General features: G+C 40.3%; 1 protein-coding gene across 3 annotated transcripts in view; it reads right to left on the reverse strand.

Moving 5' to 3' along the window:
- The window catches only part of nsd1a (nuclear receptor binding SET domain protein 1a), a 152,406-nt gene that overhangs the window by 15,463 nt on the left and 109,625 nt on the right, over positions 1-27,318 (reverse strand). For all 3 annotated transcript variants that reach the window (XM_052013553.1, XM_052013554.1, XM_052013555.1), the window contains exons 16-22: positions 19,832-19,988; positions 18,190-18,395; positions 16,987-17,099; positions 12,016-12,285; positions 6,901-7,017; positions 4,858-4,999; positions 4,054-4,160 (exon numbers count right to left, since the gene is read on the reverse strand). In XM_052013553.1, the coding sequence (XP_051869513.1) occupies positions 4,054-4,160; positions 4,858-4,999; positions 6,901-7,017; positions 12,016-12,285; positions 16,987-17,099; positions 18,190-18,395; positions 19,832-19,988 (1,112 nt within the window). The remainder of the gene's footprint in view (positions 1-4,053; positions 4,161-4,857; positions 5,000-6,900; positions 7,018-12,015; positions 12,286-16,986; positions 17,100-18,189; positions 18,396-19,831; positions 19,989-27,318) is intronic.

Consider the following 27,318-nt stretch of genomic DNA (forward strand, 5'->3'; position numbering starts at 1 on the left):
CATATCACTCCCAACAACCTCCCCACCACAAATCCCCGCAACTTCGCTCCCCAGTCCAACTGTATTGTGTCTGACACCTAGAGTCACACAGCAGAGAAAAGGGTTCTTTGGCCCACCATGCCCATGCCAACCTTTTTGTCCCTCTAACTGATCCTATATGCCTGCATTCGGGCTGTATCCTTCTATGCCCTGAATATTCAAGGGTCTATCTCAGATACTGGCACTGAAGGCAAAAGACAACAGGTTGGAGAAGTCTGTCACAGGAGTCTGTAACATCTGGCACAATTGAGCTGCAGTGAGGTAAGAGGTGAAAGGTATCTGGTACAAGAGCTCATATCTGTACTGTTCAGGGGGAATAAGTTCAGGGGGACAATGCTAAGGAGGCATTGTTATGGCAGTAGGTGCACGTTTACATAGGTGATGAATCTGTTGTTACACCTGCTTGGTCAAATCTAAAAGATGGCAAGGACTGTGGAGGGGTCCACCTCAAAGCCTTCATGGGTCTCTGCAAAGTCAGGCCACTTCCATTTGTGCTCCACAATGTTACCTGGAAGAAGGCTGCTATTCCCCAGAAGTGCTGCTGTGTTCCCCCCAATGCCATCTGCCACCAAGTGTGTAATGTATCAGATGTCAGTTCCTGGAGGTCACAATGACAGCACTACAGTCTGGATCACATCAGATCAGTATTGTCCATCCATTCCTCTTGAGTTCCATTGGCACTGGGGAAACATAACATTGCTGTTCCCCAAGGAAGTCATTATTTCTCCTCTTACCACTGGCTCTCAGGCTACACATTTACCAGTTACCCCAGACTGCAGCATCACAGGGAGAAGCCAATCCATCTCCAAGCTGCTTCAAAGCATTAACATCCTCCTTTAAATAGAGAGACCAATACTGTACAAAGTACTCAGATGTAATTTCACTAATGCCTGTTATAATTGAAACACAATCTCCCTACTTTTGTTTTTAATTCCCCCAGCAATAAACCATAACATTCTGTTAGCCTTCCTCATTACTTGCACTACCTGCATACCAGCCTTCTACAAACCCTGATCCGTCCCTGCACCTCAGAACTCTGCAAGCTCATACTATTTATATACATCTTTATTTTCCCTACAAAAAGAGACAAATTCACATTTTCGCTCATTACACACCATTTGCTGAATCCTTGCCTGCTCACTTAAACATTGTAGCCACCTATATCCTCTCCACAACTTACTTTCCCATCAACCTCTGCATAATGATCTTTGGTGCCTGGTCGAACTTCTGAATGTAACTCAGAAATGGTCACTACCATTATACAATAGAAAACCTGCACTATGCAATCTAATTTCCAGGTAATAACATATTTTATTTGAACACAAGGCTTTGTGAAACCTCATCAAGGTATCAGAGCATAAAAGCAGTAGTTTTGGATTAGATAGCTAACTTTATTATAATATTTTCTCACAACATTAAGTCCATGACAACTCTCAGAGAAATCCCATCCGTCCCATGCTCTCACTTACTTTCCTGCAACCCATTCTCTCTAAAAGGTGCACATCAACTCGAACCTGATTCTCCAAATTTGGAAAGTAGGGGGAAACTGGAGCACCTGGGGAAACCCACTTGATCACAAAGAGAATATGCAAAAGTCCACACAAGCACCACTTGAAGTCAGGATTGAACCTGGCTTGCTGAGGCAGCAGCACTACCTACTCCACCATTATACCGCTGAATCACAGAATCATGCTCAGAATCAGGATGCTATTCATCCATTAGTCCCATCCTCATCATCAACTTTATACCATAGGGAACAATTCAAATACTGGCCTGTCCTATGAGAAATCTGTGCCCTAGCAAAGCTATTTCAGGCAGGTTATCTTTCTCCATTTCTTTTTGTTAAGGCAAAACACGTTAGTTTTGACATTAAAAAACATACAAAGAGCATTAGCAAGAATAAAAAAGCACACAAAAATATACATTAAATATGCTTCTCTGTATATGAGAAACACGTTGGAAAAAAGCTTTGATTTTTTTTGCAGATATTCTTCTCCCTTTGTTCAATTTCACATGTAAAAGCAATGTAAATAGCATCACGCTTCAATTATAAATTAACCTGCTGCGGGTCTAAAGATCTGTTATGTTCAAACAAAATCACAGAAGTTAATTTCTGACCTAACAATTAAATAAATTAGATAAATAGATATTGTTTGTGGCAGACAATTATTAATGCCAGCCATTTTTCAAATAAGCTGAAATACTAACATTTGCTCTTATAGATTTGGGCAGCTATTTTTGAATTTATTAATTATTTTACCTGATTGAAAGTAATTAACACCAGAACCAAAAATTATATTTTCATGTAAACCACCCAATAAAAAGAATGTTTATGCAAGCACCATAAAGTGATAACTCATACAACAAAGCCTGTGGCTTAAAGAATAGGTATATTTTTAGTAAGAAATAAATTACATGAAGTTGCTTTAAATTGCAACAAACTGATCTCAAAGACACTTATCAACAAAAATTATATGGTGGGTGGTTGTGAGAAACACCTGTTTTTCCTCTCACTATACTTGGTGCTAACACTCACATTTGCTAATGATATAGAAAGAGGTTATTTGGCCGATCTAGTCCATTCCAGCTTTCACAGCAATCCCATCAATCCCATTTCCCTATTTATTTTCCTGTAACCTATTATAGAATCATAGAGTTTTACAGCACAGGAGCAGGTCCTTCAGCCCACCACATCTATGCCAATCTTTTTTCCCATCTACACTAATTCCATTTGCCCACATTAGCTCTGTATTTTTCGATGCCTTGCCTATTCAAGTGCCTGTTTAAATGTCTCTTAAATGCTGTGATTTTATGACTCCATCACCTCCTCGGGCAGCAAGTTCCAGATATCAACCACTCTATGTGCAAAAAAAACTTTCCCCTCAAATATCCTTTAAAACTCTTTCCTCTTACCTTGATGCCCCTACCATGGGAAATAGATTCAGACTATCTACCCTATCTATGCCCCTTAATTTTGTGCAACTCTTATCAGGTCACTCCTCAGTCTCCCTCGCTCCAGGGAAAACAAGCCCAGCCTATCTAATCTGAGACAACTCCATAACTAAAGTCCTCCAATCCAGGTAACAGCCTGGTGAATCTCCTCTGCACTCTCTCTAGCACAACCAAATCCTTCCTATAGTGTGGGTACCAAAACTGTACACTATACTCCAAGTGCAGTCTAACCAGTGTTTGGTGAAGTTGCAAATGACTTCATAACTTTTATATTCTATGCCTTGACCTGTGAAGGCAAGCATGCCACATGCCTTCATCACCACCCTATCTACCCATGTTGCCACTTTCAGGGAACTATGGACTTGAACCCCAAGGTCATGCTATACATCAATATTCTTTAGTGCCCTACCATTTACTCATGCCCATTAACTCCCCACCCACCTACTCAAGGGGTAATTTACAGTTGTCAATTAACATATATGCCAGAGCACTGTGTGGGGGAGAAGACACCCACACCATCGGAGCTGGGAGGCAGTAGCACTCTCTGATTTTGTGCTCAGTATAGATTTGGACACATCATCTATTCTGACATATCAGTGCAGCAAATGCTTGAGCTGTTAAATCAGGCCTTCTCTACCTGTTCAAGAAACTGTGACACTAAATAAAGAACAGGTTCTCATGGTGCCCTAGCCCAGATTTATTTCTTGGCCAATAATGCCAAAAACAAACTAACTGGTTATTTATCGCATTTGCCATGTATGGGACCTTGCCATGTACAAATTGGTTGCCGTGTCTTCCTACAAAAAAGGCAATATCTAATTGGCTATTAAATGCATTAGGACAATCTGAAGATGTGAAAAGCTGTTGCACGAGTCCAGATTTTTTGCATTCTCATTTTAATTCATAACAAATTTCACCCTCTGCAATATAGTAAGCTAAAGTGGAAAATGAAGGAATAAACCTTGAAGTCTGTTTTAAAGTCACTGTATTACAACATTTATCTTGCATAGAATGTGATGTACCCCAACAGTTACATTAAGAGTGAGGAACTGGATCTCCTACCTTAGGCTGCACGCCTAAATAGCCACTGCAGTTTGGAGCGCCACATTTACATACAGTCTTTCCAGTGCCCAAGCATTCCAGGTGATAATTAAATGTTAGCTCAGATCCTGTAAAAATATTAATGCCATTAGATTCATACTCAGACTCCCTGTGCAATTGTCAATAAATAAATGCAAACAATAACATCTAATTTCCTTTATGTTACACTCGTATTTTCTGATGCATTAGTTTAAATGAGCATACATTTTTTGGTTTCATATTTCAGCATGGAACATCCGAAAGCAGATTCACATCACAGAAATTAGGTGCACGCCAGAGATTATCACTTATTAAAATTAATTGAGATTTCTGAAAATAAAATAGATTATTTAGTCCACGTTGGCTCTGAGGATAACAATCTCAACAGTCTCACAATGTACTCATAGTTCTACTGAGAATGTTCCACAACGATCATATGCTGCAGCTTGCTAATCCAATTTGTATCAATAAGGCATTTTGCACATATCATTATTTAGTGCCCTCAAGACACTAAAAAAGCTTTGGAAGTGCCATGAATAGTTAACAGAAGTGCTCGGTTCAATTTAATTATGTCAATCAGAAAAAAGTCTCCAGCAGTACCCCAGCTGAATAATGCTGAAACTGGACAGTGTAGCACCCAAAAACAGATGCTACACTATCAAATTTCTAGGTTCTATTATATTAGTTTGGGATCTTACTTCATCTAACTCTGTATTGAATTCAATTGGATGTTTATTCCACATGCATGCATGTCTTAAACCCCTAACCTTTAGCACTATTCCTTACCAACAGCAATATCACACAAAGCAAACAGTCCAACTCGAGTGTCACCATTCACTGTCCACTTCTGTGTTTCACAGTTTGGCTTGCAGCTGTGATTCATGAAGCGCGAATAATTTCCTTTCGGGCCTGCATCAATTATCCGATCCTATTAATAATAAATTTACAAGTAAACTTGGCTTCATTCTGTGGAATTTAGAAATTCACAATATACATTTATCAGAGACCATATATATCATAAGGACTTTTAAAAGGTCTCTGATAAAGTAACATACAATAAATGTTAACAAAATTGATACTTATCAAAGGGGCAGTGGCAGTACAGATACGAAATTGATTTATAGATAATATTTAATGATAAAACTATGTATAGTTAGACGACAGCTGTGTAGTTCTAATCACCACAATATATGAAGGATGTAAATGAACTGGAAAGGGCGCAGAGGAGCTTCACCAGGATGCTGCCTGGGATAAAGTGTTTCAGTTATGAGGAGAGACTAAATAGGCTGAGTTTGTTTCCCTTGGACAAAAGAATGTGTTGTGTGTTTGACTGGATGGTACTGCATACAATGACTCTACACATGTTTTGGAAACTTTTAGTTTCAATAGGCTGAGGGATATTTAATGCTGGGGAAATGGTTAACTGGAGCAGAGAAGGGTGAGGATTGAGGAAGAAATAAGTTCAGTGATGGAGTCATGGTCCTGAGGACGGTATGGGAGTGTGTTGAGAGCTGATGTCTGCAATCAGCTCAGATATGATAAGGCAAGTTATGTTTTTGAATAAGTTAATAGAGGATTGATTAGGGCAGTGCAGTTGCACTGAGCATCAGGCCATTTTCTCAACGGTAAATGATCTGATTTCCTTGAGAAACCTACCCTCCATAGCTTCTAGCCTTGTAGTCTCCCAGCCTCACCCAGTGCACTTCTAACTCCTGTAATGATGCACAAGGACTGTACCAGCAGATCTCTTGTTTCAGCCTGTTCTTTTCCACCAAACTTATTTCTTCAAAACTTGACTTCATTCTTTCTCCCCTAGTCCAAGCCCTTCCCACTTATATCCATGACACTTTTGATGGCCTCCCCTGTCATTTTGATTCCAATTCTCTGGTAGAATGTGCTGTGTGTTTGATTGGAGATTTTCTCAAGGTGATATCAATCACTGCAAATTCATGCACAGCACAATCTTTCTGAAATTACCTCTTAGTCGTGAATGACGAACAATTTTATACAAATGAAAAAGAATGGCCAGGTCAGTATGTATTGCCTAATCCTAACTGCCCTTGGTAAGCCATCTTCCTGAACAGCTGTTAAACTTCTAGTGAAGATATTCTCAGAGTGCTATTGGGAGGAAACTTCAGAATTTAGATCCAGCAAATATGGGATTGCAATAAATTTCCAAGTCATAATAGTTGTGATTTGAGACTGGAATCTGCAGGTGGTTCTGTTACAATCATCCTACTCCCTTTGGCTTTGGGAGGTGTTATTTAAATAGCCTTGAGAGTAAACGCAGCGAATTTTGTTGATCCAGCCGTAACGTGTTGGTGTTTGATGGAGGGCAGATCATAAAGGCTGCTTTCTCTGGATGAACTGTTCTTCAGTGCTGTTGACACAAGACACATTTGGGCAAGTAGAGGATACTACATCAAACTGCTGACATGCTTTATGGTAGGTGGAAAGTTTTTGGATAGTCAGGAGGCAAATAAATTGCCACAGTTTCTGACTTACCAGTATTTATGGTCCAATTAAGGTTTTGATCATTGGTGGCCTTCAGGATGTTAATGATGGCTCAGCAATGGTAATGCCATTGAATATAAAGAATAGTTGGTTAACTTCTCTGTTGTTAAAAATGAGCACTGCCCGACACTTCAGTGCCATGACACCCCTTAATTATAAACCTTTATAGCCAACAGAGTTTGCATTGGATTCATTCCTTCTCACTTCTCATAATTATTTCAATACCAATCTTACAGATTTTGCTTCTGATCAGTGTCTGATTGTGTGGGTTCGACACGCAAGTTGAATTCAGTTTTATAACTTTGAAGTTATTACCTTATCAAGAGTAAGCATGTAGAAATTGGTGATGTCATGTTCCTGTGCATATTTGATTCGAGCATAACACTCCTCTTCGTCTATCACCTCACCCACATATTCATTCACAAAATCTCCCTGTAAAAGAGTTAGTTTCAACAGTGACAATAAACATACAAGTTATCAAAAATTAAAAACAAAACCAGAAATGCTGGAAGAACTCAGCCAGTCAACCAGCATCTGTAGAAAGAGAAACCATTTAACAATTTGGGTCACTGACCCTTTCTCAGAACTGGGGGTGGGATGGGGGGAGGGTGGGGGGGGACAGACAGTAGAGCCTCCACAGCTATCAAGAATTTTGTTATTGGGGGATGTTTAAAAACAAAACAAAAATAATCAACTAACTGTTAAAGTATATAGTCAAAATTATTGTTTTGAAATTTTCAGCCTCTTGTAATCTTGAGATCAAAGTAGTGTCAGAGTTAGTTTTATTTCAAACTTGAGTAGCTGGAAAAAATATACAAAGAATGGCTACACTATTCTAAAATACAAGTATTAAATGAAATAGATGGTTTGGTCCAAGTTGTTTGTGGAAGTTTTTATACTCTACCTCCGCTTTCTCCCAGATTTCCATTGCATTCTGTCTCAAGTGCTTGTCGAACTTTTGAAAGCATACAAGATATTGGTCTCACCTACCTCCTTTAGTAGCAATCTAACCACTCTTCAAGAAATGCCTTCCAATTTGCCTATTATTTGCAAACATCTTTTATTTATGCCTTGTTTTGGATTTCCACAAACTGAAATAATCTCTTCATATCTAATTTCCATCAAGTTTCCTCAAAGTTTCTCTTCTAAATAAAAAAAAATGAATTCCTAACCTATTCATTATTTTCACTACTTCCAGAAATTTATAGAATAGAAACCAGAACTGTCGACTGATCTCTAATGTATAGCTCAACCAGAGTCCCTCATAACATTTTATTATATCTAAAAGCTATTACAAAATTGCCCTAATTCCTGAAGATTTTCATGTAGTGGTATTTTTGATGTAAAATACACTTGCTTTATGATTTTGATTTTGGAAGCAAAGTATAATTTCTATTCCCAAGTTCCTGATAGCTTTGCCTCCACCAATAGAGTCATAGAGCAACACAGCACGGATACAGGCCCTTTGGCCCAACCAGTCCATGCCGACCATGGTGCCCACCCAGCTAGTTCCAATTTCCTGTGTTCGGCCCATATCCCTCTAAGCCCTGCCCCTCCATGTACCAATCCAAATGCTTCTTAAATGATACCATTGTACCTGCCTCAACCACTTCCTCTGGCAGTTCATTCCATATACTCACCACCCTCTGTGTGAAAAAGTTGCCCTTCTTTCCCCTCTCATCCTAAATCTATGCCCCCTAGTTTTGGATTCCCCTACCATGGGGAAAAGACTGTTACCGTCCACCTTATCTATGCCTCTCATAATTTTAAACATTTCTATAAGGTCGCCCCTCAGTTTCCTACACTCCAAGGAATAAAGACCTAGCCTGACAAAACTCTCCATAACAGGGTGACAAAAACCGTACACAGTATTTCTGCCAACCTACTAACCTTCTGTGGCCTCACCAATGAATTATACAATTGCAGCATAATGTCCCAAATCTTATACTCAATGCCCTGAGTGATGAAGGCCAGCATGCTAAAAGCCATTTTCACCACTCTATCTACCTGTGATGCCGCTTTCAACAAGCTATACACTTGTACTCTTAGGTTCCTCTGTTCCATTACACTCCCTCGTACCCTACCATTCATAGTACAAGTCCTACACTGGTTTGACTTTCCAAAATGCATCACCTCACACTTATCTGTATTGAAATCCATTTGCCACTCTTCGGCCCACTTCCCTAACTGATCAAGGTCCCCTTGTAATCAATGATAACCTTCTTCACTATAAACAACAGCTCCTAATTTTGTGTCATCCACAAACTTACCAATAGGGCCTTGTGCATTCGCTTCCAAATCATTTAAATAAATAACAAATATCAAGGGTCCCAACACTGACCCCTGTGGCACACCACTAGTCACCAGCCTCCATTCTGAGAAACAACCTTCAACCACCACCCTCTGCTTCCTACCTCCTAGCCAATCTTGAATCCACCTAATTAGTTGTCCCTGGATTCCATGGCACCTAACCTTCCAGACCAGCCTATCATGCGGGACCTTGTTGAAGGCCTTACTAAAGTCAAAATAGATAATATCCATTGCCCTACCCTCATCTACCTTTTTGGTTACCTCTTCAAAAAAAAACTCTAAAAGGTTCCTCAAACATGACTTTCCACACACAAAGCCACGTTGACTCCCCCGATCAAACTCTGTCTATCCAAATACCGGTAGGCCGTCGCTCTGATTTCCCTCCATTAACTTCCCCACTACTGATGTCAGGCTGACCAGCTTGTAGTTCCCTGGCTTGTCCTTGCTACCTTTCTTAAACAACCGAACAACATTAGCCATGTTCCACTCTTCTGGAACTTCACCAGTGGCTAATGATGAAACAAGTATCTCCGCAAAGGCCTCCACAATTTCTTCTCTAGCCTCCCACAAAGTCCGAGGATGCACTCAGTCAGGACAAGTGAGTATATATTGACTGAGGAAACCTTCCTGGACATATTTCACAAATTCCATCCCGTCCAGGGCCTTAACACTCTGGGTAGTCCAGTCAAAACCAGGGAAATTAAAATCTCCCACTAATACAACCCTATTATTCTTACAATTATGAGCAATTTCTTTACACCCCTGCTCCTCAAGTTCCTGCTGACTACTGGGGGGGGGGGGGGGGGTCTATAATACAGCCCCACAAGAGTGACCCTCCCCTTCTTGTTTATAAGTTCTACCCATATAGCCTCACTGGATGATTCCCCCCCAAGAATGTCATCTCTAAGTATTGCTGTTATGTCTTTCCTTATCAAAAAGGCAACACTCCCTCCTCGCTTACCTGTACCTCTGTCATGCCTGTAGCATCTGTGTCCTGGAATACTGAGATGCCAGTCCTGCCCTTCTCTCAGTCATGTTTCTGTTACAGCTATAACATCCCAGTCCTCAGAGCCAATCCATGCTCTGAGTTCGTCAGCCTTACCTGTTGAACCTTGTGCATTGAAATAAATGCAGTTTAACTGGGTTTTCCTTTCCCTGTCTTTACTGGGCCCATGGCTATCCTAATTACTAAACTTTCTCTCGCTGGCTACTGCTTTATCCCATGACTTGGTCCTGCTCAGAGTCCCAGTCCCCTGCCAATCTAGTTTAAACCCTCCCTCTACCACAATTGAGTTGAATAGTACAATTATTATAGATGAATTACATACTAAACACAAGAACATAAGAAATGGGAGTAGCAGGTGGCCCCATTTATTAAGATCAAGGCTAATTTGATCTGGAGGCCCCAAATTCATTTTCCTGCCTGATCTCCATAACCCTCAATTCCTCTCTAGTTCAAATATCCATCAATCCAGCCTTGAATATATTTAAGATTTAGCACGAGATCTCAGGGGCACAAAATGGCAAAAATTGACAATCTTCAATGAAGAAATTACTCTTCACCTCAACCTTAAGTAGTCAACCTCTTATCCTGAGATCATGCCCCGTAATCAGAGATTTCCCCTCTCAAGGAAACATCCTCACAGGATCTCCCATTAGGATCCCTCAGAATTTTGTTTCTCCAAGACAAGCTCTCATACTTCTAAACCCCCTTAATAAAAGGCCTAATTTGCTCAAATACTTTATCCCTGGAACCAATCAGATCTTCGGTGCACCGCCTCTAAAGGCAAATATGTCCTTCCGTAAATAAGTAGACTAAGATGTACGTAAAACTCCACGTGCACTGTACAGTTGCAGCAAAACTTTGAGTCTTCTACATCATCTCACTTGCAATAAGGTCCAACATTCCATTTGCCTTCCTAATTACTTGGTGTACATGCATGCTAACTTTGTTTCTTATATGACATCCACTTCCCTTGAACACTAATAGTTAAAAGCCTCCCACTATTCTTTCTACCAAAGCGTATTTAACCTCACATTTCTCTTTATTATAGTCCACCTGCTGTCTTTTTGCACTTATTTAAGCCTGTTTGTCTATATTCATTTGTAGACAGTGGCCTCTTCACAACCTGCTTTCTCACCTATCTTTGTGTCATAAGCAAACAAGTGCATATTATCTCCTCAATGAAGTTATTAACGTAGACTCTAAATAGTTGAGGCCCTGTACCAACCATCAAGACATCCCCTTAATTATAACCTTCCATCTTGATAATGATCCATTTTTCTCATCAAGTTTTCCTTTTATTAACCAAACCTTGATTCATGATAATTATCCTTAACTTCATGCATCTTTATCTTGTGCAGTAACTTCTTATATGGCACTAAACTGAATACCATTTAGGAATCAAAAAACTTTACATTCACTGCCTTTTCTTTATCTATCCTGCTATTTACATCCTCAAAGGATTAATAACTTCATAAAAATGATTTCTCCCTCAGAGAGCTGTGCTTACATCATGATGTGCTTTCCTAAGAGCTCAGTTAAATGCTTTCTCAATTGATGGAATCTACCATTTTCCAACAACCAATGTCAAGCTAACTGGTCCATATTTCCTTATTTTCTTTCTCCATCAACAAGTTACCTAACCTTGCCACTGTGAAGGTAAAAATTTTTTTCTTTCTTTCTTAAATATTCTCCTTTACAGGAGAACAAAATGAAGAATAAAGTACTTTTAATTATTATGAAAATGTTAATAAATATTTAAAAGGTCAGATTTTTTATATGGTATATTTAGTTCTTAAACTTAGCAGAGACAACTTTTCTGGTTTCTAAACATTCAGGTTGCAACTTCTATATAAAATCTAGTAAATAGTCTATGGATCATTTTAACATCCATTCAATCTTTAGATATTGACTAAGGATCATCTAGACTGGAAAAACAGTAACTGCAAATGAGTTATGCTCTGGACTCCATTTCCCAATTTGTAGGGGAAACCATAAAATATTTAACCATTTCATGATCTCATCCCTCTTGTAACAGCCTCTTCCCCAAGTGATAGCAATGGTTTGATTTCTAATTGCTTTCAGTACTTAGACAGATGTGAAGGCACATATCTCACCTTCTTAATGTTATATTTTGCAAGTAAACCCCATCCTCGCCCTGGAGTTCTTAAAATTTCCACTTCAGGATACTGCCGCTTGGTGAAGCACTGGTTCTGACAATTTTCTCCTGCAGGACAGACGGCTGGATGGCATTCATACATTAACATTCTATTCAGACATTCAGAGTCTACCCCACAGGGATTCTCATCAGTTGGCTTACAATTACATCTTGGAATCTCAGAGAGATCAGCAGTGTAGATCTGAGCTTTACCCACGGCCTTGTTTACCTTGACAGAAAAGCAGATGGTTAAACCTTAAGGTCATTACCCAAGTATCTCTCCACAATTCCTATTAGAAGAAAATTAGTTAAATTGTAAAATATTGAAATACAGGTGCATTACTCGTTCATTCACACAATTATTCCACCAAAGGAAAAATCAGCTAAACACATTCACTTTTCAAGGAGCACCAGCCATGATGCCTCTTTTTGGTTAGATGATAATCTCAATTACTGTAAATTTGGCAGTCACATACTTAGGATTTTTAAACACCTTTATTCAGTATACATTTCAGATTTTTTTTTATAGATGAACCTGATTGAATCATGTGATTTTCCTAGACCCCAGATATTGACAAAGCAACACTACATTAGACTTCAACTTGTGTTTTAACTGCCAATTAATATATAATGCAAAAGCTTCACTTGTCACAGAAATTCTCAAGCTCAGAGACCTTTCAAATAGTTGGTTTAGAAATTCAGCAGCACAGCACTGCTTTATTATGTGCTACTAGAATTAATTGACTTATTCCAGATTTTTTATGTTTCCCAGCTGAATTGTGCCACTGTAGAAATTTGACCAGGCACTTGCACGTATGATGCATTTTCCTTGTCTGACGAGCACCAAATTAACACTTTTTTGTGCAAAGCTTCTTTTCACCATTAACTGGAAATTACTTCAAATGATTCCAAGGTTACCCTTAAGCAATTTCAGAACATCCAGGTTTTAATAGTACTGCCATCTCTGCAATAGCACAACTCAAGGGGTGCATACTCTGTGCATGCCCTAAGTGCTGTGTAATAACTTGGGTAGATCCCCAAAACATATATACCTGCACCCCTTTGGTTTCCTGCACAGAACCTACACACTGCTCCCCCCATCCCTGGCCAAACCCTTAACTCTGCCCTTGATCTTCTGGGGCCCCCAGTTCCCAATTCACAACACTCCCAAAGGGCCCAGCCAATCTCACATTACACCCTATCTTCCAACTCTAAGATCTGATGACCAGACTAAGCTTATCTGTAATGGCACATACATAAAGGAAGGATTGTTACATAATAATCATCTGCTGTATTCATTTGTCATCAATTTTAGAAATTTTTAAACTTCTCACCCTTTAAAGACTGGCTTCAAAAAGGTAGCTTGAGAAAACAAATGTAAATAATTGTCTACTAAATCTCTAGACTCCCTTGAGATTGAGCATGACAAGTTCTGAGATGGCTGCTGAGGCCAACATGAGAACTCTTCCACAGATGGGACAGGATATGTCAGATGGAGAAGTGCATGGGTAGTTTGTCAAGTTACGCATCCTTTCATTGCTTACTTGGGGCTCTTGTGCTTCCAATGCACACAGAATCCAGGTTCTCAATACCATTCTGAATATTCTTTCTCCACTTTGAATGGTTATGAATCAGACAGCATCAGCAGAGATGTTGGATTATCCAAGGAAGCTTTGAGTATATCCTTGAATATTTTCCTCTGGCTGCCTGGTAATCGCTTCCTGTAAAACAGCTTGGAATAGTGTGTCCGTTTCTGGAGTCTAGTGGCTGGCATGTAAACTACATGGCCTATCCAACATAGCTGAATGTGTGTAACTGTGAGCTCAATGCTGGGGACATTCACCTGGGAGTGGACAATGATATTGACACAAGAGATTCTGTAGATGCTGGAATCCGGAACAACACACACAAAATGCTGGAATCTGGAGCAATTACATTGGTTTTCTTGCCCTTCCAATGAATTCAAAGGATTTTGTAGAGACAGTGTTGCTGATATCTTGAAGTGAATGCTGCAGGTGGTCCAGGCCTCAGAAGCATATAGGACAGGGATTGCTGCTACATAACAGACCATAAATTTTGTGCCAGGTCTGAGTACTATATCTTCAAAAACCCTCTTCATCAATCAACCAAAGGCTGTACTGGCACATTTAAGGCAATGGTGAATTTCATCATCAGTGTTTGCTTTCACTGAGAGGTGGCAAAGCATACGAGTGACAACGTTTTCTCTTTGAGAAGGACGATTTTATCTTTCAGCTGTTCGTGTAATTCCCAAAGAGTGAACTTATCCAGCACAATATGGAAACAGTATATTTTTCTTATAACCTTGCATCCAACAGCTAACTATCCCAATTTTTTTTAAAAATTAAATTTTATTTACAGCATGGTAACAGGCCCTTCCGGCCTAACGAGTCCATGCTGCCCACTTTAAACCCCAAATTAACCTACCCGTACGTCTTTAGAATGTGGGAGGAAACCGAAGCACCGGCAGGAAACCCACGCAGACACAGGAGAATGTACAAACTCCTTACAGACAGCAACGGGAATCGAACCCTGATCGCTGGCACTGTAATAGCGTTGCACTAACCGCTACGCTACCATGCCGCCCCTAAACAGTAAACCTTACACTAGACCTTTCAGGAAAGCCTAATTTACATTTCCGATTCACCTCATATAATGGAGTACTACCAGGTATTTCAAGACTAAAATTAACATTAGTATAGCATCAAGTTGTGTACATTCCTTATCTCTCTATCCAACTTGCACCTGACTTCTGTGCTTGTGTTGAAACATGGAAGTCAAGTTGGGCTCCCACTCCACTGCTGCACCTGAATTCTGCGGCAGAGCACGGAAGTACTCACCAGAAGGGCCAGATACATCTCGTATTCGACCCCTCAGCTGACACTTCCTTTGAAATGGACTCACTGCCCCTGATTGAAAAGGTAAGTGAAGATAAGTGGTTATTTATTTTTCTTTATCTTAATGCTTTATAATTACTTCCAGAACTTTAAGATGTTTTTAAGTAAACATTATTTACAAAATTATTTAAGACCATTTGACAGCACTGAGCTGTCAAAAGACCATCAGGGCAGTCCAGGGTGGGACTGCAGGACAACACTGCCTGAGGCCTGGTTGCCATGCTCTGCTTTGCATGAGGGCTCTTTGGTACAGACAATCAGCTTGGTTGGCCGTCTGTATCCAGATCAGGTTAATGTGGGCAGGCAGGCACTGGGCTGGATCCAATATGACCTGGCCCACTAACTTACAAATTCAGAGTTACACTGTAATGTGATTATGATCAGCAAATACTGGAAATAGCAAACCAGTATTTACAGAAACATCAGGTCAAAAGTCCAGGGGTCTCATAGCCTTTGCTGTTAGAAATATTGTAGAGATATTATCTTGACCTTGTTAATATTTCAGCTGTATTTATTAGGAAAGGAATTTAATAAATATATAATCTCCGTCAAAGAAATTGTCTGGCTTTTGCCAAGCTATTGGAAATACCAAAAACTAGAGAGCTGCAGCAGAAAAGAATTCAATAAAGAACAAGAGACATTGCTTCTTTAGTTCCCATGCAGTGAAATTCACACACCATTTGCAGAGCTAAGTAAAAAGGTTCTGGTAAGATGAGCAGAAAGAGATAATACCTACAAATATAATTGAGCACCTGGAAGGAAGAATTATGTAAATATTGACAGGAAAAGAGGTATTTTAGAGTTAATGAATCAAACTGGAAGAGTTCAGAGCCAATTGTCAGGATACATGTCAAAATCCTCCAAATCCACCAGAAGGATAGGCAAATCAATATCTGGTTCTCTCCCACGGCAACATCCTCAATATCAAGGCGCTGGTCACATTCACCAAGTTGAGCATGCTAACAGAAGAAGTTTTCTGAGCGACATCCCAAGTTATATGCTTTGCTAGAGTTCAGGCATACAGTACATGTGTTTAACATAAACAAATGATGATCTTCTTAAATGAACTTCAGTTGTTCTGTGGATTAAGAGGTCTAAACAATAATTTGATTATAATTTGAAAGAAACATAAGTAAAGCCAGTTGAATATCAATGTAATCTTAAGAATCTAACTGCAGAGCTGTAAAAAAAACTTTGCATGTGGTGGATGGAATACAGTGTTCTTTGACATACTGAATTCAGGACAACAATCTTTACTTTATAACTCTAATTATAACCGTGTGACCAACAGGAATAAGTTGCACGAAGTTAAAGTATCACTAATTTGGCAAATACCAGATGATGGTACACACACAGCACATCATTTCAACAGGTGTCTTTCAGGTAGCATTCACGACTCTTGTTCCAGACCCGTGAAGAAGTCATTGGTATTAAAATTTTGTGGATGACATGATGCAGACTCTTTAACAACTGCTGCATGGCAGACACATAGTGCCAGTGTTGCAAGACATCACAGGCAGAATGGGAATAAGATCCACTATTTTAAATATTTTAAAGTTTATCTGTTAAACTCTAAGTCTAGGCCAGCATAGGCTCCCCATGTCCTCAGGACTGAAAGTTCCAATAGCCCTCCTGTTCCCAATGACTTCTGGGTCTATCTAGTATCTATGGGGTGACCTTCTGCCAACTTCCCTAAGTTCATATTATTGACTCTGCATTCAGGATAAAGGTCAAGCCTGCTATTTAGAGACTTAGAATTAAATGGCTCGGAAGGTATTATGACAAGCCTGACACTTGCCCCAAACTCCAAATTAACCCATATTAAAAATGGAGTTTAGCTACGTGGTTAATGTGATTTTTTTTTGATAAACATACTGCAATATTTTTCAGTCTGTATCAGCATCGTACTGCTATACCTTTGTGTACAGGTTGTATAGCTTTCAGCACTCTGAATGTGTTATTTGCAACATAGTACATTCCATCAGCATATTCTAGGAGCAGCTGAAAATTAGTACCTTGATATGTTTGTACGGCGGTGGTTTTTTCTCATTCCGCTTGTCTTCCTGTGCCTGTCTCGTCTCTCTTTGGGTTTTCAGCTCCTCAAATCTTTCTGCTGCTTCTTGTAGTGCTATTGAGAAGCCAGTATAAAATCTCATATTGATGCTGTTATAATAGTATTAGTAAAGATTATAACCTTACCCCATCATCTTGTGACTATTTAATTGGGGGAAGGAGAGGTCAAGAAGGAAAGGACTGAATAAGGGTCTGGTGCAGATTTAGGTGACGTTGTTTTTCTCTTCTATTTCACAACAAGGGCGATCTGGGTGGATCAGCCCTTTCCCAGGAGTAAGGTGGTATATAAAGCTGAGAAAGAATTCCAAACAATGCTAACTGTGTATAATAATGATTCATATAGTAGGGATGTGGGTTGTAATATACAGAATGTGTTCTTCATTCAAATGATAGCAGTCCTCTGTCTGAATGCAGAAAATGAGGGTGGAAATATTCAATTGATTTTTAATATCAGAGAAAGGCCAACCAAAGAGAAAGAAGTCTTTAGGAGGTCATTATCAATAGAATCATTGTTAGTGTGGCAGTTAAATCACATTTGGAAAACTGAGTTTAAAATACCAGTTTATTTAAAGAAAAGATAATTGTCAAATACTATAATTGTACTCATTAGCAAATATAAATTTTGGAAAAGATTACAGATGAAAATAAAATCCTCTAGCCTTATTTTAAAACCATATTTATTACAGCCAAATTAAGAGTCCAATGTTCATAAATGTTTCCTGAGTAGGCATGAGAAACTTGAGCAATACAGTAAGAAACTGGTGAAGGAGAAAATGATAGCAAAAGAAAATCCAACCATCTTTGGGATAAACAGTCCTTCACTTATACAGAGTCATAGAGTGATCCTGTATGAAAAAAGCCATTCAGTCCACCAAGTCCATACTGATCATCAACCACCCACTTCCTAATCCTACATTAATCTCTGGTCAAGTTACAAGCTCCAAAAAAGCATTCCTCTTGCTCCATGGATTTGGAAACCAATTTCACTGACTATTAAAACCCAATTATTGATGATAACTTGCACAAACTATGAAGAACTTTCCCCAATGCTTGATGTTGTGCCTGTAATGGGAAAGTTCTATAAATTCTAACACAAGTTGTTTTACATATAAATTCCCAAATGTTCCTGCAATTAACAACATTACCTTTTTTAAAGATGGTGTTAAGACCTTTGCATTTTTTGTCTTTGCTCCCTTTGTCCCCTTCCATATACGAGAACACTCGTGCCTGGTAGGTCCAGAAATAGTCGTTGGAGCCAAAGAAACGGACAGGAAACTCGCCAATTTCATGCTTCATCTTTTGGATATTTGTTGGTACGTTTTTGGGATGACAAACTTCAGCAGGCCACCATCTGACAGAGAAGGTATAAAATGCACTGGAATTGAGATGATACAAGGTTTGTGGTTCGTAATCAAAAAACTGAATATGCAATCATTCATATCTTCCATGAATGTTACACTACAGGTATTAGTCCAATATTGAAGTTTTAATACAGAAATGATATTCGATACTGTGGTATAGTCAATTATCATCTACCTTAGCATTCCTCTAATATTAGGTTGATATGTGGAACATATTTTTGTTAAGTAGCAAGATACTGCCTACACAGATGGAAAATTATGGACATTTAAGGGTATATCAGCAAATAAAACAATAGTGTGAATTTAATTGCATTATTTGTTTTATTTTTGCCAATATATTTTTATGAAGATTCCTAAAGACTTGCTCTAAGAGGTTAGGCTCAAGAAATAGGCTGCCTTCTAAAGTGATTAAAAGAATCCCAGGAAGTAAATGGATGGAGAGGTCAGGAGAGTTCCTGACAATTCTACAAATCAATGCATGGCTCTTCAGTGCAGCAAAAAGCACATAGACTTTAATAGGTCTACCACAACTTCCAAAATAACACATTTTTTACTTACAGGTACCTCTCCCTTGTTAAGATATGATTCATTAGGTTACCATCAATCACCATGGAAAATGTCAACCCCACAATTATATTACAAGGCAGATGATAATGTAATAGTACACAGCTAAATAAATTACATTCAACAAATTAGCTTTTTGACAACCAAAACCCACTTTGCTTTGTCTCTATTGCTGAAAATTAGAACACTGCTGCACAATTTGAACATGACATCCACTGACACTTCCACTGACTACAAAGACTGATGAACGATGTAGTGCTGTACTTTCCATCCTAAACCAAGTATTTTGGACAAAAACATTCACAGTGTTCATTAATATAGTAAAGCCCACTGAAAGATTTTCTTTGAGTTATGCAGTAGTGAGTAATGTAGGTGCAGATTATTTAAATTGGATTACAAACACAGAACTGAAGTTAGTAACGTGAAATTTAAAATGCTTCAAGCAAAATCTTAAATTTGAGTAAACAGAACTGGGCCTAGTAAATAAATAAATAATAGTGAACAATTTTGATATTTTTATCAATAATATAAACAGATTTGATTAGGCCTTGGATTAAGTGTTGCAAAGTTAAACATTATAAGATTGACGTCAAAGTGTGTTCTTGAAGTGAAAGAAGCTTGGACATATCAAAATAGAAAATTGATTTATAACATAAAATTTAAAAAAATGTATTCTGAAGTTGCAAGATTTCCTTTTTTGACAAGGGAGAAAGTCTGTGAGAACCTTTCTCTCAAGGCAAGTTTCATACTAAAGTGCAACAGTTTTTTTTTATAAAGAATGAGTTTTAAAAACTTTTCCTCTTCCTTGCTTCTGATTTATTGCAGACCTTATTGTTACTGAGATTTTTTTTCCAAGACTGACCTGTATCGACCAAGTTTTACCCAGATGATGTCCTTATAATGTGGCTTTTTACCAGCCTTACAGTCATTACAGTACCATTTTCCTTTAGGCATCTCAATGTTCAGGCACTCACGGTGAAATGCAGCAGGACACGACTCACAGCAAAGCAAGCTGCCACCTGATAACAAACAAACCAATAGATTTATAATATACGTATCCAAGGAGCACAAGATAAAACTACAAATTCTGATAAACAAGACAATCTGTGCCTTACAGTAGAAACTTTAACTGAAAACTCCAAACAGCCAAATTAAGCTAGATTCCAACAATACTGACTGAATGAAAAGATGTAAAGCAAAGAAGCATATAGAAAAATATAGTTTCATACATCAAGCTGTAGTCAAGTCTTAGAAACAAGCAGAGAAAAACCCCCAATGCCAATCTCCATGTAAATGGCTCAAATACGAGGATGTCTATGGGGTATCCCAAAACTGAGAATTACACATACAAAATGGTTACTAATAAATTCCATTGTAAATTCAGGAAGAACTTTTACTCATGTGTTTTACTAACAAGAAGAGAACTTGAGGTGTAGGGTGTGGAAATATTTAAAAGAAAGGCAAATAAAAACAAGGGAGAAAGGAATAATAGGGTTATTTAATGAGATGGGAGAAAGCCCACATGGAACATAAACAAAGGCACAGAACCAGATTGTGCCAAATGGTAATTTTCTGTGTTGCAATATTTAAGTACAATAAAAAAAACATTGTTTCTTCAACCCTGAAAAGAAAAACATAAATAAGTAGAGGAAGTAGACTTTTAGCCCCTTGCACCTGCTCTGCAATTTAACAAGATCACAGCTAATCTTTTATCTCAGTGCTGCTTTCCTGTCCGAACCCATTTCTTTCAATATTCCAGATCCATCGATCTGTCTTAGAACATAGAACATTTCAGCACAGTACAGGCCCTTCGGCCCACAATGTTGCGACGACATTGTATCCTGCTCTTAAGATCCATCTAACCTTTCCCTCCCACATAGCCCCCCCCCCCCCCATTTCTCTATCATTCATGTGTCTAAGAGTCTCTTAAAATTTCCCTACTTTATCTGCCCCCACAAACTCTGCTGGCAGTGCGTTCCACACACCCACCACTCTCTGTTTAAAAAACTTACCCCTGACATCCCCCTTCCTCCAATCACCTTAAAATTATGTCCCCTCATGTTAGCCATTGTCGCCCTGGGAAAAAGTCTCTGACTGTCCACTCGATCTATGCCTCTTATCATCTTGTACATCCCTAATCCTTCTCCCCTCCAAAGAGAAAAGCCCTAGCTCACTCAACCTATCCTCATAAGACATGCTCTCCAATCCAGGCAACATCCTGGTAAATCTCCCCTGCACTCTCTCTAAAGCTTCCACATCCTTCCTATAATGAGGCAACCAGAACTGAACACAATACTCCATGTGTGGTCTAACTAGAATTCTGTAGAGCTGCAACATTACCTCATGGCTCTTGAACTCAATACCCTGAATAATGAAGGCCAACACACCATACACCTTCTTAACAACCCTATCGACCTGCGCGGGCAACCTTGAGGAATCTATGGACGTGGACCCCAAGATCCCTCTGTTTCTCCATACTGCTAAGAATCCTGCTATTAACCTTGTATTCTGCCTTCAAATTTGATCTTCCAAAGTGTATCACTTCACTCTTCTGGGTTGAACTCCATCTGCCACTTCTCAGCCCAGCTCTGCATCCTATCAATGTCCTGTTGTAATCTACAGCAATCTTCTACACTATCCACAACAACACCAACCTTCGTGTCATCAGCAAACTTACTAACCCACCCTTCCACATCCTCATCCAAGTCATTTATAAAAATCACAAAGAGCAGGGGTCCCAGAACAGACCCCTGCGGAACATCACTGGTCACCGACCTCCAGGCAGAATAGGCTCCATCTACCACCGCCCTCTGTCTTCCATGGGCGAGCCAATTTGGAATCCACACAGCCAAGCTTCCCTGGATCCCATGCCTCCTGACTTTCTGAATAAGTCTTCCATGAGGAACCTTATCAACCACCTTACTAAAATGCATGTACACCACATCCACTGCTCTACCTTCATCAATGTCCTTTGTCACATCCTCAAAGAATTCAATCAGGCTTGTGAGGCACAACATGCCCCTCACAAAGCCATGCTGGCTGTCCCTAATTAGCCTATGCTTCTCCAAATGCCCATAAATCCTGTCTCTAAGAATCTTCTCCATTAATTTGCCCACCACTGAAGACTCACTGGTCTGTAATTCCCTGGGTTGCCTCTACTCCCTTTTTTAAACAAAGGAACAACATTTGCCACCCTTCAATCATCTGGCATTACTCCTGTGGCCAGTGAGGACACAAAGATCGTTACCAAAGGCACAGCAATCTCTTCCCTCACTTCCTGTAATAACCTTGGACATATCCCGTCTGGCCCCAGTGACTTATCTACCCTAATGTTTTTCAAAAGTTCCAGCATATCCTCTTTCCTCAAGTCGACATGCCCTAGCATATCAGCCTGTTGTGCGCCATCCTCACAAATGTCAAGGTCTCCCTCTGGTGAACACTGAAGCAAAGTATTCATTAAGGACCTTCCCTACCTCTTCCGACTCCAGGCACGCTTCCTCTTTTATCCCTGATCGGTCCTACCCTCACTCTAGTCATCCTCCACATACATGTAGAACTCCTTGGGGGCTTCCTTGATACTACTCACCAAGGACTTCTCATGCCCCCTTCTAGCTCTCCCAAGTCCATTCTTAAGCTCCCTCCTGGCTACTTTGTAACTCTCCAGAGCCCTGTCTGATCCATGCTTTCTAAACCTCAGGTAAGCTTTTTTCTTCCTCTTGACAGGATATTCTACATCTCGTCAACCATGGTTCCTTCACTCTACCATCCTTACCTGACTCAATGGGGCAAACCTATCCAGAACCCCATGCAAGTATTCCTTAAACAACCTCCACATTTCCACTGTGCACTTCCCCAAGAACATCTGTTCCTGATTTACGTTCCCAAGTTCCTGCCTAACAGCATCATAATTCCCCCTCCCCCAGTTAAATACTTTCCCATATCTTCTGCTCCTATCCCTTTCCAAGGCTATGGTAAAGGTCAAGGAGTTATGGTCACTATCACCAAAATGCTCTCCCACCGAGAGATCTAAAACCTGATCAGGCTCATTACTTAGTACCAGGTCCAGTATGGCCTCTCCTCCAGTCGGCCTGTCCACATTCTGTGTCAGGAATCCTTCCTGTACACACCAAACAAACTCTGTCCCATCTATCCCCTTAACACTAAGGAGGTGCCAATCAATATTAGGGAAGTTGAAATCACCCATGACAACAACCCTGTTATTTTTGCACCGCTCCGAAATCTGCCTCCCAATCTGCTCCTCAGCATCTCTGCTGCTATTGGGAGGGGAGGTCTGTAGAATACCCCCAATAGAGTGATTGGTCCCATCCTGTTTCTAGCTTCCACCCACACTGATTCAGTAGATGATCCCTCCAGGACGTCCTCCCTTTCTACAGCTGTGACACTGTCCCTGATCAGCAAAGGCACTCCCCCACCTCTTTTACCTCCGTCCCTGTCCCTTTTGAAACATCTAAACCCCGGAATATCCAGCAGCATTCCTGCCCTTGCGACAGCCAATTCTCTGTAATGGCCACCATGTCATAGTTCCACATACTTACCCATGCTCTAAGTTCATCAGCCTTGTTCCTGATGCTTCTCATATTGAAGCAGACACACTTTAGCCCATCCAAATGACTGCAATTTTGCTCTTTCAACTGCCTATCTTTCCTCACAGTCTTTCTACACTCTGCATTTACTTGTACACTAAATGAACCAACCTCTGACCTATCACTCTGGTTCCCATCCCCCTGCCAAACTAGTTTAAACCCTCCCCAATAGTTCCAGCAAACCTGCCCGCAAGAATATTGGTCCCCCTCCAGTTCAGGTGTAACCAGTCCCTTTTGTACATGTCGTACCTTCCCTAGAAGGGATCCCAATGATCAACAAATCTGAAACCCTGCCCCCTGCACCAATTTCTCAGCCACGCATTCATCTGCCAAATCATCCTACTCTTACCCTCACTGGTGCATGGCACAGGCAGCAATCCAGAGATTACTACCCTCGAGGTCCTGTTTTTCAGCTTCCGACCCAACTCCCTATATTCCCCCTTCAGGACCTCATCTCTTTTCCTACCTATGCCATTGGTACCAATATGTACCACGGCCTCTGGCTGTTCACCCTCCCCCTTCAGAATGCTGTGGATCCGATTCGAGACATCCCTGACCCTGGCACCAGGGAGGCAACATACGATCTGGGAGTCTCTTTCATGTCTCTTGTCTGCCCCCCTTACTATGAAATCCCCTATCACTACCGCCCTCCTCTTCTCTTCCCTTCCCTTCTGCACCACACGACCTGGCTCAGTACCAGAGACCTGGCTTTCCTCTGGTAGGTTGTTCCCCCCCCAAAAGTATCCAAAGTGGTATACCTGTTATTGAGGGGAACGGCCACAGGGGTACTCTGCACTACCTGCCTATTCTCAGTCATTCTGACAGTCAGCCAGCTACCTGCCTCCTACAGCTTCTGAGTGACTGCCTCCCTGTAGCTCTTATCTATGCACTCCTCATTATCCCGTAGGAGCTGAAGGTCATCCAGCTGCAGCTCCAGTTCCCTAACACTGTCTGTAAGGAGTTGCAGCTGGATGCACCTTGTGCAGATGTAGTTATCAGGGAGACTGGATGTCTCCCAGAACTCCCACATCTCACAAGCTGAACACACCACTGACCCTGGCGCCATTCTCACTACTGTCCTGGCACTAAAGGGAACACCAAAACAAAGAAAGAAAGGAACTTACCAGAGACTTACCTTCGCCTCTTCTCACTGAAGCCTCTTGAGCCAAAGCCTCAGCTCCCCAACTCTAACACTGGCCACTCACACAATGGCCGCTCCACTTACATCTACCTTACCTTTAATACCTGTCCTGTATTTACTCAGTGACTAAGCCTCCACAGCGCACTTGGACAGAGAATTCCAAAGATTTACTTATTTCTCCGGGATAGAGAAATGTCTTGCATCTCAATCCTGAAAGCCTGAACTTATTTGGAGAGGATGACCCCTGGTTCTTGACACCCAACCAGGGGAGACATCATCCCTGCATCTACTTTCTCATGCCAAGCAAGAATTTTGTACGTTTCAATAAGACCGCCTTTCATTCTTCCAAGCTCTAGAAAGTTTAGGCCTAGTTTGATAATTATTCATCAAAAGATAATCCTCCCATTCCTGAAATTATTTTGGTCGTTATTTGTTGCACTCTCTTTGTCACAAGGATATCCCTCCTTGTGCAGGGAGACCTTACTTGTGCATTATATTCCAAATGACTATATAATTATAATAAGACATTTTCACTCTCACATTCAAGTTCCTTGTGGGAAAGAAAGCCATCATAGCATTTGCCTTGTGAATGGCTCGTTGTACCTTTATGCCAACTAATGATTTGTGTACAAACACACCCAGGAACCTCCAAACACCATCACTTTTCAATCTCTCACCATTTAAAGAATACTCTAATTTTCTATTTTTTTCTACCAAAGTTAATGACTTTACATTTTTCCAGATTGTATTTCATCTGCCATGTCTTCACCCATTCACTTTAGTTGGGTTTATATTCCTGAATGCCTCTCTGCATCCTCCTCACAATGCACACTGCTTCCCAGTTTTGTAGAAAACATTACATTTGGTCAGCTCATCTAAATCACTGAAATAAATACGGAACATGAGGTCCCAGCATATATTTCTGCAGCAGCACACAAGTTATAGCCTCACAAGTATCAGGAAGGATGACAATTATACAAGGAAGCAAGACCTGCCAATGAGTTGCTCAATAGGATAAAAAATGTGGACTAACATTCTTTGAATACTGAAAAGCCTGGATAGAGTAGATGTGGAGAGGATGTTTCCATTAGTAGGAGAGTCAAGGATTGAGGGCACACCCTCAGAATAAAGGGATATCCCTTTAGAACTGAGATGAAGAGGAATTTCTTCAGCCAGAGGGTGGTGAATCTTTGGAATTTGTAGCCACGGAGGGCTATGGAAGCCAAGTCATTGGGTGTATTTAAGGCAGAGATTGATAGATTCTTGACTGGTAAGGGGATTAAGGGTTACAGGGAGAAGGTGGGAGAAGGGGGTTGAGGAAAAAAAATTAGTCATGGCTGAATGGCTGAGCAGACTCTATGGGCCAAATGGCCTAATTCTGCTCCAACATCTTATGGTCTATGACCTTTTCAGTGTTGGTTATCATCGAGAACGTAGAATGCAAGGAAACTTTAGCATTGGCAAATTGCTCACAAGGTACACACTCAATGGCTGGAGAGAATGTAGAGTCCAGAGAAGAGGATACGGCTTTCAGAATCTTTCAGTAACATCATGGATCCCACGTAAAAATACTTATAGTCTCAAGCAACCCAACAGTTGTATGGGGTAAACATCAGGAATTTCCCTCCATTACCAATAGTCTAATATCACTATATGTCACACCGTAAGAATTCATGAGTTGAAATTTTCCATTTTTTAATTTTTTTCTTAAGATGCACACATTAAAACCCAAGTCATTCCACCAGTTTTAAGCATTACAGCCATCAAGTTCCTGATGTGCTTTATAGATGGTGGAGAGGCCTTGGAGCATCAGATGAATCACTCATCAACTGGAGTGGCCAGTTAGTTGAAATTCTGGGCAATGGTGACCTCAAGATGCTACTGATAGGGTACTTGCCATTGATTAACAAGGACAATGGTTAGACTCTCTTTTGTTGGAAATTATCACTGCCTATTACTTAGGTGGCATAAATATTACATACTACTTTACAGTGCATGCCTGCATGTTGTCTAGGCCCCGTTGGATGCAGCATTTTTTTTTGATACTCAACCAAACTAGACACATATACTCAGGATCTGTCAGGTGCAGGTCAGGTAGTCAGGTTCTAGAATGGAGCCCAGTCAATCCCTCAAGTGTTTATCCACCAGTAGATGATCTCTACTCTGCACCTTAAGTTCATTTCATCCTCCTTAAATAAATGTATTAGGGTGACCCTTTTCTAGTCCAGTTGTGCAACTTGATTATTCAAGGAGGATTAAAATATGATTCCAAGAACTTCTGTTATCTTTTGACATTTCAAAACCCACCAGCGCTAATGGCTTGTGTTCCTCAAGCCTAGGGGATTGATCTTCAGCATGGAATTGCTGAACCTTCACTTGGTCTAATGTGGTCAGATTTTCTAGCATAGTTGCAAAGACACTACAATAGGTTGGTGCTGTGTGAATGAACTCCAGGAGTACCTTTGGAATGACTGTAGTAAAGACATCTCAGGAAGTCACGACTTCCATATCTGTATGAGATCCCCTTTGAGGTGATTCACTGTCACTCCTGTTTAAAAAATTGTTCACTATTGTTCTATGCCTACTCCAGACAAGCTTTGTGAT

This window comes from Pristis pectinata, chromosome 4 (assembly GCF_009764475.1).
Source record: "Pristis pectinata isolate sPriPec2 chromosome 4, sPriPec2.1.pri, whole genome shotgun sequence".
Classification (NCBI taxonomy): Eukaryota; Metazoa; Chordata; class Chondrichthyes; order Rhinopristiformes; family Pristidae; genus Pristis; species Pristis pectinata.